At 39.4% G+C, this 17,692-nt stretch overlaps 4 protein-coding genes across 14 annotated transcripts; 3 read left to right on the top strand and 1 right to left on the bottom strand.

The window, feature by feature from the left end:
* Nucleotides 1-2,026: 2,026 nt before the first annotated feature.
* Nucleotides 2,027-9,523, top strand: LOC116415680. Of its 8 annotated transcripts, XM_032598444.1 has the most exons (7): nucleotides 5,775-6,334; nucleotides 6,430-6,570; nucleotides 7,283-7,346; nucleotides 7,528-7,858; nucleotides 7,946-8,272; nucleotides 8,351-8,773; nucleotides 8,880-9,523. In XM_032598444.1, exons 4-7 carry the CDS (start codon nucleotides 7,544-7,546, stop codon nucleotides 9,090-9,092), a joined length of 1,278 nt encoding a protein of 425 aa, XP_032454335.1. In that variant the 5' UTR covers nucleotides 5,775-6,334; nucleotides 6,430-6,570; nucleotides 7,283-7,346; nucleotides 7,528-7,543; the 3' UTR covers nucleotides 9,093-9,523. The 8 variants fall into 8 exon arrangements, with proteins under 8 accessions (XP_031782551.1, XP_031782552.1, XP_031782550.1 ...); XM_031926691.1 differs by lacking the exons at nucleotides 5,775-6,334; nucleotides 6,430-6,570 and adding an exon at nucleotides 2,027-2,140; XM_031926692.2 differs by lacking the exons at nucleotides 5,775-6,334; nucleotides 6,430-6,570 and adding an exon at nucleotides 3,627-5,551.
* A 211-nt stretch (nucleotides 9,524-9,734) lies between these two features.
* On the top strand, nucleotides 9,735-12,041 carry LOC100119601. The gene is made up of 5 exons (XM_001603326.6): nucleotides 9,735-9,837; nucleotides 9,933-10,536; nucleotides 10,611-10,937; nucleotides 11,228-11,647; nucleotides 11,720-12,041. Exons 2-5 carry the CDS (start codon nucleotides 10,225-10,227, stop codon nucleotides 11,930-11,932), a joined length of 1,272 nt encoding a protein of 423 aa, XP_001603376.3. The 5' UTR covers nucleotides 9,735-9,837; nucleotides 9,933-10,224; the 3' UTR covers nucleotides 11,933-12,041.
* On the top strand, nucleotides 11,930-14,515 carry LOC100679490. The gene is made up of 4 exons (XM_031926695.2): nucleotides 11,930-13,116; nucleotides 13,183-13,509; nucleotides 13,578-13,997; nucleotides 14,075-14,515. The coding sequence occupies exons 1-4, from the start codon at nucleotides 12,799-12,801 to the stop codon at nucleotides 14,285-14,287; spliced, it is 1,278 nt and encodes a 425-aa protein (XP_031782555.1). The 5' UTR covers nucleotides 11,930-12,798; the 3' UTR covers nucleotides 14,288-14,515.
* LOC100119711 (low molecular weight phosphotyrosine protein phosphatase-like) lies at nucleotides 14,370-17,646 on the bottom strand. Of its 4 annotated transcripts, none has more exons than XM_032598446.1 (6): nucleotides 17,562-17,642; nucleotides 17,079-17,269; nucleotides 16,834-16,995; nucleotides 15,561-16,756; nucleotides 15,219-15,334; nucleotides 14,370-15,132 (listed from the first exon to the last, which is right to left on the bottom strand). In XM_032598446.1, exons 4-6 carry the CDS (start codon nucleotides 15,891-15,893, stop codon nucleotides 14,967-14,969), a joined length of 615 nt encoding a protein of 204 aa, XP_032454337.1. In that variant the 5' UTR covers nucleotides 15,894-16,756; nucleotides 16,834-16,995; nucleotides 17,079-17,269; nucleotides 17,562-17,642; the 3' UTR covers nucleotides 14,370-14,966. The 4 variants fall into 4 exon arrangements, with proteins under 4 accessions (XP_032454337.1, XP_032454338.1, XP_032454339.1 ...); XM_032598447.1 differs by having other exon boundaries at nucleotides 17,388-17,616; XM_032598448.1 differs by having other exon boundaries at nucleotides 17,552-17,601.
* Nucleotides 17,647-17,692: the final 46 nt, after the last annotated feature.

Raw genomic sequence — 17,692 nt, 5'->3', positions numbered from 1 at the left:
AAAATGCAGGTTAGCCAGCTGGGCGCAACGCTTAATGGAACAACGCAGATACTAGGCTACGCAGATGATTTGGATATACTGGGGGATTGTAGGGAAACGGTAGCAAGAAACGCGGAAATCCTCATAAAAGCGGTGGAGTATACAGGGTTAGAAGTGAGTGAATCAAAAACAAAGTACATGGTTGTGGATAAGCTAGGCATCTGCAGAGGGGAGGAAGATCTCAGAGTTGGGAATTTTACTTTTGAAAAGGTTAGCGAATTCAGGTATCTGGGTACGACCATAAATGATAGAAACGAGATTAATGTCGAAATAAATAAGATACTCCATTCGGGTAATGCTTGCTTCTACGCCGTGAGTAATTTACTTAAGTCGAGGCTGTTGTCTAAAAACGTTAAAATAAGAATATACAGGACAATAATACTGCCGGTAGTTCTGTACGGGTGCGAAACGTGGGCTCTCACTAAGCAGGCGGACAACCGTTTTAGGGTATTTGAAAATAAAGTCTTGCGAAAAATATACGGGCCGAAGAAAGATGAGGAAACCGGGGAATGGAGGAGACTACACAATGATGAGTTACATAATCTGTACGCGTCACCAAATATTAACAGAATACTAAAATCGCGCAGATTGCGATGGGCAGGGCACGTAGCGAGAATGGGAGACGACCGTACGGCAGCGCGTGTCATGAAGGGCAGGCCGATGGTAACGCGACCTCTAGGTAGACCTAGACGTAGATGGGAGGACAACATAAAAGCGGATCTAGTAGAAATAGGACGGGTGGGTGTCGATCGGAGAGGTGCATCTTGGGTGGGGTTGACACAATATAGGGCAGCGTGGAAGGCTTGCGTAGATGAGGCGATGAACTTTCGAGTTCCAAATGACATGTAAAAAAAAAAATCCAACTGTGTCGTTGCATCATAACGAGAATAAGCGATTCTATTTGCAAAACGGAAATCGCACTTTTCAAATGCCTTGCATCGATGGAAATGGTCTCAGGGTTATCGACAGCTAGTCAAACTTCAGTACAACATACCATCTACTGTTCTTACCATATTGCAGTCTCGGAAATGATGATGGCACTAGCCCATGTTATGAGATGCTGTCACTTTGCTTAATTTATCTCTTCACTGAAAAAAAAACAGCCGTTTCTGCTGTAGAACACGGCAGGGAGTCCGTTTCGGTGGGAAACCGAGTGGATGTGATCTCTGTGCTCTCTCTCTCTCTCTCTCTCTCTCTCTCTCTCTCTCTTTAAGATTGTTTAACTGTGATTTAGTGCTTAAATAGTGTTTGCGCGGTGAATGCCTTTTACTTATTATTCTCCTCTATACTATTTTACTACCTCTATCTCATTTAACGCACCTTTTAAAACTTGCTTCCCATACCTAACCTCAATCAGGCGGCGGGATGCCGCCGGCCTTCCTCCGTACCTGTTTCTAACACCATGTCTACTCTAGAGTCCGAAGAAAACTAAAACCAAACCCTTTCTCCCGCTCAAACTCCTCTCCCTAATTCTTCCTCTTCTGATTCTCTCTTTTTCTCCGATTTCAATGCTACCCAAAACTCCTCAGATGACCCTGAGCTGGCCGCAGCCAACTCTCTCCTTGCTTGTAGCCAACACCAACCTTCCCTCCCCTCTCACCAATTTGCAATATCTGATTCTATCTCACACCTTGCAGATGGGACTGACAATGCTTCTCCGTCGGATGTCGTGATGCCTCCAGCAAATTTAAAAGGAACAGAGCCGCCTTTGAGACCAACGGCAACTCCTCTGAGCCTGATCACCACCTCCTCAAAAGGACCATCCACAGGCTTAACAGTCGCTTAAATGAGCCAAACAACGCACTCTCTCAGCTGCAAACTTCTACTGCAACTCCAACTACAGTCTCGTCCACTGCCCCCTCAGCTAGTTTCACCACCAACACTACGACCACTACCTCTACTACCATCACCACCGGCAACATCATCACCCCCAGCCAACAAAAGGACGTCAACCCTTCTCAGGTTACACATTCTCCAACTATTTGTTCTGCTCTCAACCAGGGGCCCTTTGTGGTCTTCGCAGAGCCCATCAACAAAGACGCAGTGAAAGGCCACCTTCATCCCACTATCGTTGGAAGACTGGTAGCCTCCACTTATAAAGGTAATGTCGCTTCCATCTCTGCCTCGGGCTCCCTCAAAGTCTCCATCACTATGAAGGACCGCCAATCTGCTAACCACCTCATTAACAACAAATCATTCGAAGCTCACAACCTTCGCTTTTGTGCTCCAACCCATCGACTCTCCAGACAGGTCATCATCAAAGATGTCCTCCTTGATATCTCCAATGAAGACATCCTCGCTGAGCTATCTCTCACTCCACTCACTCATGTATCTAAAGCAGAAAGGCTCAACAGGCCAATCACCCTCCCAGACTCCACATCTAAGCTGGTCCCTTCCAAAACTATTCGTCTAACCTTTACCGATCAACACCTTCCAGATTTTATCAACCTCTTCTACGTTAGATACCCTGTTCATGTCTACGTTCCTCCGGTTAAGATGTGTTTCCAATGTTTTAGGTACGGTCACCTCAAGGATCAGTGCAGGAACAAACCCATCTGCCAAAGATGTGGCCAACCTGACAACGACTCCGTAGAAAACTGCTCCTGCTACCAATCTCAACTCGTTTGTGTGAACTGCAAGCTAAACCATCTGCCAAAGGACAAATCTTGCCCCGAATGGCACTTTCAGCATTCTCTTCGCACTTACGCTGCCACTCACATTTCTCTCACCGAGGCTCCCCCATGTGTTGCGTATAAATCCCCCCCCCCCACACACAACTCGCGCTCAACACACAACCGCATTAAAACAACCGCTATGTCTAGTCACCAAGCTCTCACTGATTTCATGCCCCCCCCCCCCCCCCTCGACTCTACATCTTCCCCATCTCTGCACCCTACCCACTTTCCCAACCCTTATCCCAATCCGAACTTTCCCTCCCCCGTACCAACTTACGCCTCCATTTCTCGCTCCTACAGACCCCCTCTTTCGGCCTCGTCCCAACCAGGCCATTTCAAACCCCCTCGCTCGCTCGGCCCCGTCCCCGTCCCCAAAAGCCTCTCTCAACCACCAAGCTTCAACCTTCACTATCCCCCTGGCTTGAATCTTGATCTCCCGCCCTCTTTCTCTCGCGCAGACCACAACAACTGCCTTCTTTTCCTGAACGGGCGCTCTGCGCCCAACTCTCAAGTGATGCCTTCTTCTTCAGCAATCACCACTACCTCTAATTCCTCTCACTTCTCAACCTCAACTCCAATCCCTGGGCCTGCCCTCCCAGCATCCGTCGCATCAAATCATATCAACTTTCTCTTAAATTGAGTTCTTCAAACTCTTCTTCCTGCTCTTAACGCAGCTAGTTTAACCGACGTCGCTCTCCAGACCACAAAAGCCTGCTCAAGCTTTTTTGACTCCTCTTCCCTCAACTATCAAAATGGCTTCACACCAGCAACAGCCTAAAAACCTTCGTCTAGTCCAGTGAATTGTGTGTCTCTCTCTCTCTCTCTCTCTCTCTCTCTCTATCTCTCTCTCTCTCTCTCTCTCTCTCTCTCTCTCTCTATCTCTCTCTCTCTCTCTCTCTCTCTCTCTCTCTCTCTCTCTCTCTCTCTCTCTCTCTCTCTCTCTCTCTCTCTCTCTCTCTCTCTCTCTCTCTCTCTCTCTCTCTCTCTCTCTCTCTCTCTCTCTCTCTTAGACAACGTAAAGCTGAACTTTTTGATCTCTCTAAAGTCTATGATGTTATCCTTCTCTGCGAAACATCAACCCCCTTCACAACTTCTCGCTTCAAGGTTTCGTGATAGCTCGCAATGACAGACCAGTGGGCAGAGGTGGCGGCACAGCAATTTGCATCCGCAACACCATCCCCTTCCAAACGGTCAACATCTACAACTCCTTCAATCACTGGGAATCCAACGCCATTTTCATAGAAACTACACAAGGCGAACTCCTCATCATCTCTGCATACAGACCCCCCAATACACCCTTTAATTATGTTCACCTTAGTAATTTTCTTGACTCTATCTCCTCCTACAGATCTATTTTCCTGGCAGGTGATCTCAACTGCCACAATACAGCCTGGGGCAGCAGCTTCTCCTGCAACCTTGACCTTTCACTCTTCTCAACAACCACAACACACTCAATCTTCTCGAACTCCCAGTACTCCGTGCATATGCACGCCTCAAAAGATATCGCCCTTTCATTCACTCGTCGGACGTCCTACCCTGCTTCATTTATTCCCTTGACTCTCAAATATTTGTCCCCAACACGGACATGGATCTCGGTCCCACCATTAAACGCTCCCCTAATCCGCCCAGAACCTTCCAACTCTCATTTCAATCTCTTCTACTTTCTTCCACTACTTTCTACACTGATGGTTCCAAATCCTCTGAGGGATCCTATGTCGGCCTAGGCATCTTTTCTCCAAATCTGAACCTCAATCTCCGAGTCCGCATCTCCTCTCATGCTTCTATCGCCTCGGCAGAGGCCCTCGCCATTCAGCTTACCCTGGAATATATTCTGGACCATAAAATTCCCAACTCCTCTATCTTTACTGATTCTCTAAGCACCATTCAAGCCATCTCTAATCTTGAAGACTTTATCACATCTCCTATAATTTCCATTTATAAAATTAAGCTCCTTCTCCTCCGCCTCTCTGAAGATAGCCAAAGTGTTCGCCTTATTTGGATTCTTAGCCACCTCGGAATTCCCGGCAACGAAACAGCCAACCTGCTTGCTAAAGAAGCCTCCAGCGCTGGCTCTACCCTCGATTTCTTGCTTCCTTACTCCGATTTCTTCCCTCTTAGTCTCCCTCTATCCCGCATTGAATTTAATAACTACCTCAACCACTATCGCACCAACACATGTTGCAACTACTTCTCTGTCTACAAACTCAATTCTACTAAACCCTGGTTTAACTCTCTTCTCCTGGATCGTTCAACAATCACCTCTGTCTGTCGCATGCGCAGCAACCACTACAGTCTTGCCCTCAACCTCTACAACAAGAACCTTGTCGACTCCCCCCTCTGCCCTTGCGGAGAGGAGGTTGAAGACCTCAACCATGTCTTTTGGGCCTGTTCCCGCTTTGGCGTTCAACGCTCTGCCAAATGCAAGCTCTTCCATCCCTTCATTATCTCTTCTTTTCTTTACCAGCCTCGACCTGACTTAATCGATTCTCTCCTTCGCTTTTTAACCGATTGTGACCTACACATTTAACCCCGCTCTTTCCCTCTCCGAGCTCCCGAGCTCCTGATCTGTCTTGCTCTCTGCATGCACCCTTCGCACTCTTTTTCTTTCTTGCAGCACGTATCCCTCACGGGATGCGCAGTGCCTCCTTGACGCCCGCCCTGCGGGCCCGGGGAGCCTTCGGTCTCCTCCGGGCCCGTTGATGGGCTTGGGAGGCGCTACCTTTGTTCATTCTTCTATTGCAGGGTGCTGACGTTCCGGAGCTGGGATCTCACACATTTTCAAACTCTCCCGCATTTTCTCTACGCATGCGCTGCATGCCAACAGTCTGTTGATAACCGTACAGACCCCTGGTGCCACAAACCACAAATAGAATAGAATAGAATAGAACACTGCAGTTTTAGCGAGTGCGGCACAGTAGCGACTTTTCAGTAAAAAGATCGAGTGGCCACTGATAGTTTTGACAGGTCTCGGCGAGCTGTCTCTATCTCGAGAATATTTAGGTTATGTATCACCTTTTAATCCACCAAAAATCTTAAGAAAATAGTTTTTTTAATGAGTAATATGATTAATTAAATTAAAGTTATTATTATTAATCATTATAAGAGAGAAAAATACCTTGAATAAGAACCATCAACTTATTACCATCCCATTATCGCATGCAGAGTAAATATTAGCAAATAAGTTACATGAACATTTTTAACTTTGTTACTTATCAGTCCAGTATTGGCCATTACTTTATATTTTATCATAATGCTATCATTAAAAAATTATTTTCTTAAGATTTTTGGTGTTTTAAAAGGTGATACATAACCTAAATATCCTCGAGATAGAGACAGCTCGCCGAGACCTGGCCAAAACTACCAGTGGACACTCGCTGCTTTTACTGAAAAGTCGCTACTGTGCCGCACTCGCTAAAACTACCGTGTTTTACAGTAGAAACGGCTGTTTTTTTTTCAGTGTTTGTATTGCATCTTCCATCTCCCTTGTATCTCTATAATGCACTACAGTGTCGTGCGAGTCGTTTACCTATCAAGTGACAATGAACATCGTGTCAGACTGAAAAGCTTACAGCTCCAGAGAGATATCTTTGATAAAAGTAGATAAGAGCTATTGTAAAAGTGTAGGAAATTCTTTTTGTCTGAAACATCATTTAATCATCCGGACAAATGTAGTTTAATCCGGATATGTTTTTAAAGTTTGTTATTCTCTCTATAGCTTATACAGAGGGCATAAACTGTGCAGATTTCCACTTTATCATATCAAGATTTGTTGTGTACTACTAAAAGTTAGGAGATACTGCTACACTGAAAAAAAACTCAGCTATTTTAACTGAAATCGCACCAGTAATCCGTCATTGTACGAAGACTCGCCAAAATTACCGTAGAGTTCAGTAGTTTTAAAGAATCAGTTCGGTCGTTTTTGCTGGTGTCCCGTGTAAGCGACCAATTTTACGAGTCGCGACTCGCCAATACTACCAGTGGCACACCGTTGTTCTTACTGAACAGTCGTTACGGTGGCAGAACGGTTAAAACTACCGGACTTTACAGCAGAAATGACTGTTTTTTTCAGTGTATATGTTAAAAATGAACTTTATCTTGACGTAAAAATACTGATAACACAATGTATATACATGATGGTGCATGCTACATGCGATATTTTTATAAGATACTAACTTGTTTCAAATAAATTCGGTTAGATGTTGATTTGTTTCAAGTTTACAACTCTTGCGGTATTTTTTGTCATAAATTCTGCGTAAAACAAGATAAAGACTGACTTTCTACATTAAATTTGATATGTATACTAACAAAGTTATAACATAATAGTTGCAGACGTTAAAAGTGCATCTTATCTCTTTATCATGAAACATCTAAAACAATTTTTGAACGTCTGTAGCTTTATAGTAATTATTAGAGAAACACACTATAGTACGTATAGGTGTGTCCCAAGTGGGAGAAGCTAAAGGCCACGTGTTTCAAAGCGATTCAGTCGTCGCCTAGTGTTTGAAGCAGGCGCGCCTATACTCTGGTCCTGATACGGCACGTCTTAAAAGTCCAAACTTGTCTTCCAGAATCTCCAGAAAGGACGCATGGCAACTGCTGACTTGAATTAAAGCAACTTTATCACTTAGTCGGGTAATAAGCTTTCACTTATTTTTCCACGAGTTATCTTAATAAACCTATATTATTCTTTTACAACTATCCACTATCTATTATATTGTTATAATTTTTAATTCGTTCGATCATTATCGTTATTAGAAAACAACTGCGCACTTTGTAGCATTTAATTATCGTAATACATTTCTTCTAATCTCAGAGAATACATCATCAAAATGTCGGGAAAAAACGCCAAAGACGTCAGTCTTTTGAAAAGAGTAAGCATCTATTTCACCGAAGATGTGCTGAAAAAAGTCGTAGCGCCTGAAAATCCAAACAACGTGGAAATACTGAGTTGGGACTTCGGCGACGCGTCGGCTAAAGGCGATAGCTACATGTCAATAGTCGATCGCGTTACAATACTCAGCAAAATCGATGGAAAAATTGTCGAGACGCGTATCGTCGTGAAAAGCTTGCCCCAGAACAAGGCGAGGAGAATCACCTTCAGAAGCGTCGAATTTTTCGATACGGAAATCATCTTTTACACTGAGGTAATCTTCAGCGATCATGATAAGCAGAGTTCGAAGACATTTTTACAGTTAACAATTCGGTATACTATACATTGTACTTTTCCACAGATAGCGCCAAGATTTGAGAAGTACCTGAAATCCAAAGGAAAGAGCGACTTTTTGAACATTCCTCGTTGCCTCGCTTACCATCACGACAAGGAGAACGACTTCCTGGTTCTGCAGGACGTCGGGTTACTGGGCTACGGTCCGCTTTGTCGACAAGCCAGTCTGAGCTACAAGCAATGTAAATGCGTGGCCGAGAGTCTCGCTAGATTCCACGCGATTTCGTTTGGCTTCAAACACGAGAATCCAGAGGAATATGCCAAGATGGCAGACATGCTCACGGAGACCTTCTACAGAGAGGACATCTACGAGAACTGGTACAATCGTTTCTTTGTAAGTTTCGAGCAACCTCACCTTAACATTTGATCGTTCGTCAATTTATTCCTGACTCGTAGGAATTTGTATTCTCAGGACACGGTCCTAACGAGGATCGCCAAAGACGCCTTGGCAAAGGAATATCCAGGCAGTAAGGGCGAGAAGGTCTTCAACTCTTACGGGCCTGGAGCTTTAGTGAGAAAGTCCATCGAACTTTGCCACAGAAAGCACGAGCCGACGGCGGTCATCGGTCAGGGCGACGCCTGGGCGCCGAACTTTTTGGCTCGAGAGAATGAGTCGGGCAAGATCGAAGCGCTCATGCTCGACTTTCAGCTGGCCAGAAGCGCGAGTCCGGTAATCGATCTATCATTCTTCATCTACGCCTGCACTGATCAGCGAATGAGGGACAAGTACTACGAGAAAATTCTCGACGATTACTACAACGAGCTCGTAAAGTCTGTAAAGCTGCTCGGTGTGGATCCGGACGTGGTCTATCCACGCGATGTCTTCCAGAAAGAGGTGCGATATACAATGTAGAAATAGCAGAACTCGCACTTTTTACGCGAGCGAGCTTGAATTTTTGCTTTATCAGTACTTCGATTTTTGATAAATGCGTCTTTTGCAGATAAAAGAACAGTCGGTGTGCGGATTTACGTTCGCGTTAGAGGCTGTTCCGTTCACGATGATGCCGCCCGAAGAAGCCTTCGATTTGGATCAGATTAAAGAAGATCAAGTCGATATTTCAGACGTGTGGACTCTACCGAATATTAAGTCCGCCGAGAATAGACGGCGACATGCCGAGATGATTTTGAATGCCGTTGATAGCGGATTTATATAACTTTGCATTTTATATGTGATAACGCGAGTATTAAGACGAATTTATGTAAGAACAGAATTTCTAAGCCTGTGAAAAATACGCACAATTCCTAACGAACTGCTCATTGTATTTTTAAAAATAAGCTGACTTTGAATTAATGTTTACTGTATGTTTTTATGATCTTACCATGGAATAAGACTGCATGTAATTATATTTTCGTATTTACACTGCTGTAGCGCAGACAATAAAATTTAATGAAAATCTTTGACTGACAATTATGTAAGTTTTCGAAAAACGAAAAGCAAAGCAAGAGTGATTTATGAACAGCCACACGTTGCTTACATAAGATAACTAAGCATTTTACAACTCTCAATCTAGCTTTGAAATGTATGCATGTACCTATGTAGGTATTACGAGTAATAAATATGTATATTCGACACTCGTACAGTAAATGCATATTGCTCTAATGATAAGATTATTTTTTCATTCTTTCATAAATACGTATACGCTGATTTTGAATTATTCCTTATAAATCACTTGAAAAATTTTTAAATAATTCCTCTCGAGTTTTAAGCCAATCACCTCACGTTATTTCAAACTTCGAATCATGGCTTCCAGGATAACGCCGATTCTTATTGGCCTGTTCTCGTGTCAGCTGACCACCTGTATATATATATATATATATATAAGGGTATAGCGCGTTTGTCTAATCTAGGAGAAAGTCAAAAAATGAACGAAGCTATGCTGCTCGATACGAGCATTTCTTGTAAAGTTTATATCTTTGTTGATAAATATGTTTATAATCCTTATCAGTGAATAGTTTACTATGAGATATTGGAATGTGAATGTTTATGTTTGTAGGTTATACAATGTGAATCCCCCAAAGCAGACGTGACGACGCGTGGAGAAAATTAAAAAAATAAGTAGACAGTAGTATGACGTCGATGAAAATTGAAAGAGGAGACTAAAGGACACGTGTTCTTTAGCCATTGAATTGTCAGTGATGGGCTAATCTACCAATTCTAACTAACCAGATAAACGTCTCAGTATTTAACCGATAATTCTGCTTCTGTATCAAGTAGTTTGTAACTTGGCTTCCTGAAGGTGATTTCTACACTCAGTGTTATAATTATCAATAAATAAATAATACACCATGGCTAAAGACAAAAGTCTGCTCGAAGATGTCAGCAAGTATTTTACAGAGGAAACACTTCAAAATATCGTAGGCACTTTGAGTAACGAAGATGTTAAGAACGTTGAGGTGCTATCCTGGGACTTTGGAGATGCAAATGCTAAAGGAGACAGTTATCTATCAACTGTTAACAAAGTTACTATCAAGGCTAAAGTGAAGAATCAAGAAAAGGATGTGAAGATTGTTGTTAAATCATTGCCAAACAACATGGGAAGAAGAAAAACCTACAGGAGTGCTGACTTTTTCCATAACGAAATTATGTTCTATACTGAGGCATTAATCAAATTGCTTAAAACATTTATTTATATCAATTTTGTACATATTAATGAAACAACTGTAATTTTCAGATTGCTGCCACATATGAGAAATATTTGAAGTCTAAAAATCAGTCTTCGTTGCTGATTCTACCTACTTGCTTAGCTTTCCACTTGGATGGAGAGAATGACTACATTGCACTCGAAGACGTTAGTCCCCTTGGTTTTGGTCAAGCAGCTCGCCAAAGCTGCCTTACATTAGAGCAATCCAGTTATATGTTAGAAGCAATTGCTCGATTCCATGGAGTATCATTTGCTTATAAAGATCAACACAAAGAAAACTTTGAGAAGATAACTTCCAAGATTTTTGAAACTTACTTTACAGATGAATTGTACAAAAATTGGTACAAACGTTTTCATGTGAGTAGAGAATAGTATATTACGTGCCTAGGAAGGAAAAAACCTGGACAGTCCATATCTCGTGTAAATTGTCACCCGAGCCAGAGGCAAGGGTGGCAAACCCGAGGTATGGGCTGTTCAATTTTCCTCCCGTGGTGCATATACTATTTTTCTTCACACCAGCACCGAAAATGCACATTCCTCTCAAGGCGCCCAGGAGGGAATGTGGTACTTTCGGTGCAGATGTGGTGAAAAATTTCATTTAGAACTTTTTATCAACATTTTAGAATAAAATGAATCTATTATTGCAGGCAAGGTTACTTGAAATTGCTAAAGATGCATTGGCTAAAGAATATCCTAACAGTAAGGGAGAAAAACAGTTCAACTCCTACCCCCCTGGTGTATTGTACAAAAAAAGTGCTGAATTTTGTTCACAGTGGAAGGCTACCACATCAGTTGTTAACCAGGGAGATTCATGGGCTCCTAATTTCTTGATACGAACAAATCCAACTGGCAAACCAGAAGTATTGCTGCTTGATTTTCAACTAGCAAGATGTGTGAGCCCAGTATTAGATTTGTCTTTCTTTATATACTCTTGTACTGATCAAACATTGCGAGAAAAACATTTTGATGATTTACTTAAAATCTACCATAATGAACTGTCAAAAACTATCAAGGTCCTTGGATCTAATCCAGAAAAAATATACTCTTGGGAACAGTTCTCAAAAGAGGTAAAAAAACATTTCTTTAAAAATTAATAAAATTATAATAATTACAAGGTTATTTTGAAAATTTGTTTACAGGTAAAAGAGCAGTTTGTTCATGGAGTAACATTTGGTTTAGAATCAGTTACGTTTGGTATGCTGCCAGCGGACGAAACATTCGATTTAGATGTTATAAAAGAAGATAAAGTAGATATTGCAGATGTTTGGACTGTGCAAAATATAAAGACTTCCGAAGATAGACGTCGATTAGCAGGCATAATCTTACATGCAGCAGACAGAGGATTTTTGTAAAACTTTATCTATATATTTTTGTAAGGAACAATTGTACCCCAATATTATTATACATATTCAGTATTCTACATATATTTTAATAAACAGTATATCTTTGTTTGAAAAAAAACCTTGCTTAATCTCACACAAATAATTAAAATCAGTCAATTAAAGGTCACGTGTAGTCATTAAATTCTTTTTTAGTGAGTTTTACACTTAATTCAATAGATTTTTTTTTTTTCAAATAAATATCGTCATGGGAATTTTATATAGTTTTCTTCTCAACGCAAAAATGATCAATTTAAGTTTAATTCTCTATAATTGTTAATGAGAAAACCATCAAATAATGACACATTTATCCTTTCGAATTACCGCTCACCTTTCAAGGCTTTTTCCGTCAACGCGTACATATCCGCCGAGCGTGAGTGCATATGCACTTTTATCGTCGTTTTAAGTCTGCAAGAGAGATGACTCCCCTCCTCAATGTTGCTGACACACATAAAATAAAAGGCTATGCACGTTGCACCGTATTCACACGGTCTGCAGACTCATGCAGGCGTAATCAAAAGTACTGTCACCCCTGAGGTATAAAATAAAAATTCAGGATAGAAAGTTTGTGCTTTAAATTGTTTTCGCGTTAGGAAAAAAAAATTGTTAGCTTACAATTGAACAGTTAAGTGAAATATTTGTTACGTGAAGTGATAGTGCTGTACAAGAAGATAAACGAATTCCACATGCACTTTTATCACATTTTTTTACGCAACTAACATTGTCCACTACTAACTATTTGAATGTTCACAAAGCCTACATTCGTTAGACGCATCAAACTTAAATTTATTTGATATCAACTTTAATTTTGTGCGTTTTATCGACAATTTGATCAAGCAATGGAAATTAATAAAGATTTCGATCTGTTGAAAAAAGTTAGTGCGTATTTTGACGAGAACACATTGCGGAAAATTGTTGCCGAAGAGAAGAGCATCGATAAAAGTGATATTGAAATTCTATCTTGGAATTTTGAAAAAATTAGCGGCAAGGGTGATAATTACTTATCAGTCGTCGATAGACTTTTTATCAAAAGCCGAGCTCAGCAAAAAACGTTAGAAACGAGGATTATTGTAAAATCTATGCCGGAAAACGTGTTTAGAAGAAAATTGCTCAGGAGTGCAGAATATTTTCGCAATGAGATCATCTTTTATACAGAGGTGAATTTCTCTTTTCAAGTGGATCAACAATTTTCTCTCGAATAAAAACTGTAATTATCTGTTTAGATCTCCAGGAGATTTTCGAAATACTTGAAGTCCAAGGGTCAGGCTCAACTATTGAGCATACCTCTTTGTTTTGCTTATCACCTTGACGGAGATAATGACTTCATAGCTTTGCAAGATGTTACTGATCTGGGATTTAGTCCGATATCGCGTCATGCGTGCCTAAATTATGAAGAATGCAAATACATCATTGAAGCAATTGCCCAATTCCATGCTATTTCATTTGCTTATAAAAATGAACATAGAGAGGAGTTTGAACGCATAGCTTCTCTTTTGAACGAAACTTTTTACAGAGAAGATATTTTCGAAACTTCGTTCAAGTGTTTTAACGTAGGTATTAGTCCAAATATCAATACAAATTTTTTAAATGAGCAGTGAAACTCAGGTGATTTTTATAGGATGATTTATTTCGAATTGCAAGAGATGCTCTAGCTAAGGAATACCCCGGCAGCAAAGGAGAGAAAGTATTCAACTCGTACGAACCAGACAAGTTATATAAAAAAGTAGTTGATATTTGCGCAAAAAAAGATGCGGAGACGTCGGTTATTAGTCAAGGGGACACATGGGCGCCAAATTTTATGATGCGTCGGACGAAACACGGAAAAACCGAGATTCTAATACTAGATTTTCAAATTGCTAGATGTGCGAGTCCTGTCCTCGACGTCGTATTTTTCATTTACCAATGCACTGATAAAAAACTTCGAGACAGATACTATGATACATTGTTGAAGGAATACTACGACATACTGACAAAAACAATGAAACTACTTGGAACTGATGCAGATGTGCATTACTCATGGGAAACTTTTCAAAAGGAGGTAAATTGCAAAAATCGACAAAAGCAAAAATTGAATATTTATAGCAATACTTTACAGTTTATAAATCTTTTTTTTAGGTAAAAGAGCAATCGTTGTACGGCTTGATGTTTGCCTTAATGAATGTGCCTTTGAGTTTAATACCAGAGAATGCAGTGTTTGATTTAGATTCAATAAAGGAAGAAGTTTCTGATATTGCAGATTTGGATACATTGCCAAATCTAGAAAAAGCCGAAGACAGACAGAGACTTGCTGACATCATTTTACATGCTGTGGAAAAAGAATTTATATGATGACTACTCATGACAAAATAGCTAGATTTTAATGCAATCATAAGCTTTTTTTCAGATTGACGGTATTGTACAGATATATGTGTGCATTTATCGAAGATATGTATTTACGCATTTTAAAACACACTCTTATATGAGTCACTGCAACCGACAATAAAGAGTTCAATATTTTCTGTAGAGATATTTTTATCTTTATTACATTAGAATTAAATAAAATATACATAATCTGTAGTATTTTAGTTTAACAGCATTTTTCATTAGTTACTCATTTGATGACTTTTTTGCGGCTATTGCATATTCATTAGTAAATGCCATAGCAACTTTTCATATCAATATATGTATATTTATATATATATATATGTATATACCTATGTATCACATGTAGTTCAGAAAGAGGAAACTGCAGAGTCAATGTATATGAATAAACATGACATGACACTGCAATTTTGAGCAAGAAGCATTTTCACAAAACATGATCTTAAAAATTGTATCACATCATCGATAAACTATTTTTAATCTTTTTTTCACACCTAGAAAAAGCTTTAGAGGGGTTTTTAACTTTTCTCCACTTTTATAAATTCAGTCTCACAATTCGTTTTTTGTTTAGAATGTCATCCTCAAGTTTCACTAATTAACTATAAGTGTAACCTGCCTTTACAAAGTATAAAAAATAAACCTTTACTTATGAATCTTGAGACTGCAATCTGTGCGAAGAGATGTTACTTGCATCAAAAACTGTTGTGTCATCCTCATCATCCTCATCCAATGGTAGTGGCCTCATCTCAACATCTTGCCTATGCGCAAGAACACCATACTTCCTAACCATTTGAGCACGTGACTTATTTAACCTTTGTGAAACAGATTAAAATATTCTGTGTCATTGCAATTAGGAAAAATATCTTTATACGTGAAAATGGATTTATTGAAAACCTACCTAAAACTACGGAACACCATATATGCCATAACAAGCACACTAAGGCCGAGTATAACAAAAACACCCCTCATTAATGCTCCAGAATTCATAGAAGATAAATCCATCCCATTGGTTGACTTTAAAACATATATTTTCATTCATAAGTAAGGTTTTTCAAAAAATGCGAAACATATCAAATGAATGTTATTGATTTTATATTAACAAAACAGACAGTAAAATGCATAACGCAATAGTATAGCTGTATCACAGCATTACCAAAATTATTGTGTACACACAAAATAAACACAATAATATCGATACAAAAATATCATGTTCAAAAGTATTTAAATAATAAATTCTTACCGGAATTGTCGAGGATGCAGACTTTGCAGTAGTCGAAGCGGCTCCAGGAGCCGCTTTCGAGGTTATGTCAACCCCTGCTTTTTTAACGTCGTCAATCGGGGCAGATGCATTTTTTGCGCTACTTTGTGCAGGCAACTCCTTGACCACATCCTTTCTCTCTGCCGCAGCGGGTTTACCAGCGGTTTCCTTGCTTCCACTTTTATTATCTAAAGGCACAGGCTCAGCGGCTTGACGTCTTTCTCGGAAATTCCCGTCGCAACTCGCCAACTGAGATAGCAGGAATATCAGTAGGAAAACGAAAAACTTGATCCTCTGGATTCTTGAGCGAGTCATTTTTTTCTGTACATCGATACTTCGTTACTCTTTAACTTTTAAGATTGATATCACAATGCGATTTGACGTTTGAACAGCATTGTCCGCACCATCTTTGAAACGTATTTGTTATTACTCATGATGGGCTTATCTATATATATAGGTAGTTATCTCACGTCTGGAAATACTTATAGGTGCCCCGGGAAACCGAAACTTTACTGCTTCTAGCGTATTATAGTGATTTCGCGTCAGTGTTACAACTTGAGAATGCAAAAACCACTGCGAGCTGTTGTTATATATAGTAATTATGTTCTTTCATCAGTTTGTGCGTGCGCGCGCCAAATTCAAATTGATAAAATAGCAAACGAATAAAAACAAGCTTTATACAAATATAAAATCGCTTTATAGAACTATTTTTTGGTTAAAACAACGACTTTCCTTAAAAGGTAGCTTAAAAGTACGAAACATAGTTTATCACATGAGCAAATATACATACATACATGATCAATTTTTCATAAAACCTCATATGAGATAAAAAGATAACACTTAACAGGTTACGAAGGAAAACTCCGAGATCATTAATGAGTGAGAAAAAAAAGATTCGGAAATCTGATAGTAATAACGTCAGCAGCTTTGCAGTTATGGATAAGACCTTTGTAAATAATACACGAACGTCAGATAAAATATTCCCTAACACATTTATCGGTTTTAGCAATAGGTGAAACCAGTGAGCAATTTTCCCGAATGAAAATATATGTTATTTTCGAGTTGAAAATGCACATGTAATCAAATGAAAGTTACGATGTATCTTGACGTTGAATAAATACTGGAATGCATCTCGAACACTGTTCGTAAGCCTTTTCAAACCGACTAATATCATTATCCTAAAACAAAAAATTTTAAAAATATAATGTATGATAAAATTACAAATTTTTATGATAAAATTAGTATAAAAATATACGAAATATGGATCTTCGATAACGATTTCTCCCTCAGGATCGTAAAGACCTAAAAGCTCAACTTTTGCCTTGGTTCCTTGTGGCTGTATGCGACCTAGGTGCCCAATATTGTAGTAGTCCATTCCGAAAATCCAGTCGAAATTTTCAAAGTCTTCCTTATTTATCTATGATAAAATAAAATAAAAATATAACATTTTAGAATTATTTTTAAACGGATATAATATATTAGGATTCAAAATAACCATACCGTTCGTGCAATATGATTATAATCGGTGATACCATTTTTTTCAAGGACTTCCAAAGATTTTGCATTGATACCCTTTCCTTCGTGGTATCCGAATAATGCAGCACTGTCAACTTCCCACTCGTCACTCATGTTATGTTTCTCGATGAATTTACGAAAAACTGCTTCAGCTATAGGAGAGCGACAAGTGTTTCCTGAGAGTAGAACATAATATAGTCATTTTAATATATTCAAATACGAAACATAAACAATTATTTACAAGAATGTATAAATGCAAGTGAAGTTTTAACAATTTTTTTATCATCATCGCACCTTATATAAGTGACTCGACTAATTAAAACATGAATTATATGCTGAGCGATAAAATTGGCTATTGACAAAGGCACATTAACATCGTTCATTTAATCAATATATACATTTAGAACTCAAAGATAATGAGCTTTGAAAATATTGCATTAAAAAAAACCACTACTTGCCAAAACAAACCATTAAAACGTTTTTCTTCTTCGACATGTTTTTGACCACTGCGCAAAACTAACACTGTGAACTAAATTTTAGTTGCTTATATTCATACTTGGCATCGAACGAAGTCGATAAAATTAGATCCAGTTTTCAAA

The sequence above is a fragment of the Nasonia vitripennis genome, chromosome 3 (genome assembly GCF_009193385.2).
Source record: "Nasonia vitripennis strain AsymCx chromosome 3, Nvit_psr_1.1, whole genome shotgun sequence".
In the NCBI taxonomy this organism is placed as follows: Eukaryota; Metazoa; Arthropoda; class Insecta; order Hymenoptera; family Pteromalidae; genus Nasonia; species Nasonia vitripennis.
The sequence above is the reverse complement of the archived record's forward strand: the minus strand, read 5'-3'. Positions and strand labels throughout refer to the sequence as shown.

Coding starts and splice junctions, on each gene's coding strand:
- LOC100119711 (XM_032598446.1), bottom strand. CDS start 15,893: ATGACTCGCTCAAGAATCCAGAGGATCAAGTTTTTCGTTTTCCTACTG. Junction 15,335..15,560: donor CTGCATCCTCGACAATTCCG/GTAAGAATTTAT, acceptor TATGTTTTAAAG/TCAACCAATGGGATGGATTT. Junction 15,133..15,218: donor ATGGTGTTCCGTAGTTTTAG/GTAGGTTTTCAA, acceptor TGTTTCACAAAG/GTTAAATAAGTCACGTGCTC.
- LOC100679490 (XM_031926695.2), top strand. CDS start 12,799: ATGGAAATTAATAAAGATTTCGATCTGTTGAAAAAAGTTAGTGCGTAT. Junction 13,510..13,577: donor CTTCGTTCAAGTGTTTTAAC/GTAGGTATTAGT, acceptor TGATTTTTATAG/GATGATTTATTTCGAATTGC. Junction 13,998..14,074: donor GGGAAACTTTTCAAAAGGAG/GTAAATTGCAAA, acceptor TCTTTTTTTTAG/GTAAAAGAGCAATCGTTGTA.
- LOC116415680 (XM_031926691.1), top strand. CDS start 7,544: ATGTCGGGAAAAAACGCCAAAGACGTCAGTCTTTTGAAAAGAGTAAGC. Junction 8,273..8,350: donor ACTGGTACAATCGTTTCTTT/GTAAGTTTCGAG, acceptor TTGTATTCTCAG/GACACGGTCCTAACGAGGAT. Junction 8,774..8,879: donor GCGATGTCTTCCAGAAAGAG/GTGCGATATACA, acceptor CGTCTTTTGCAG/ATAAAAGAACAGTCGGTGTG.
- LOC100119601 (XM_001603326.6), top strand. CDS start 10,225: ATGGCTAAAGACAAAAGTCTGCTCGAAGATGTCAGCAAGTATTTTACA. Junction 10,537..10,610: donor AAATTATGTTCTATACTGAG/GCATTAATCAAA, acceptor TGTAATTTTCAG/ATTGCTGCCACATATGAGAA. Junction 11,648..11,719: donor GGGAACAGTTCTCAAAAGAG/GTAAAAAAACAT, acceptor ATTTGTTTACAG/GTAAAAGAGCAGTTTGTTCA.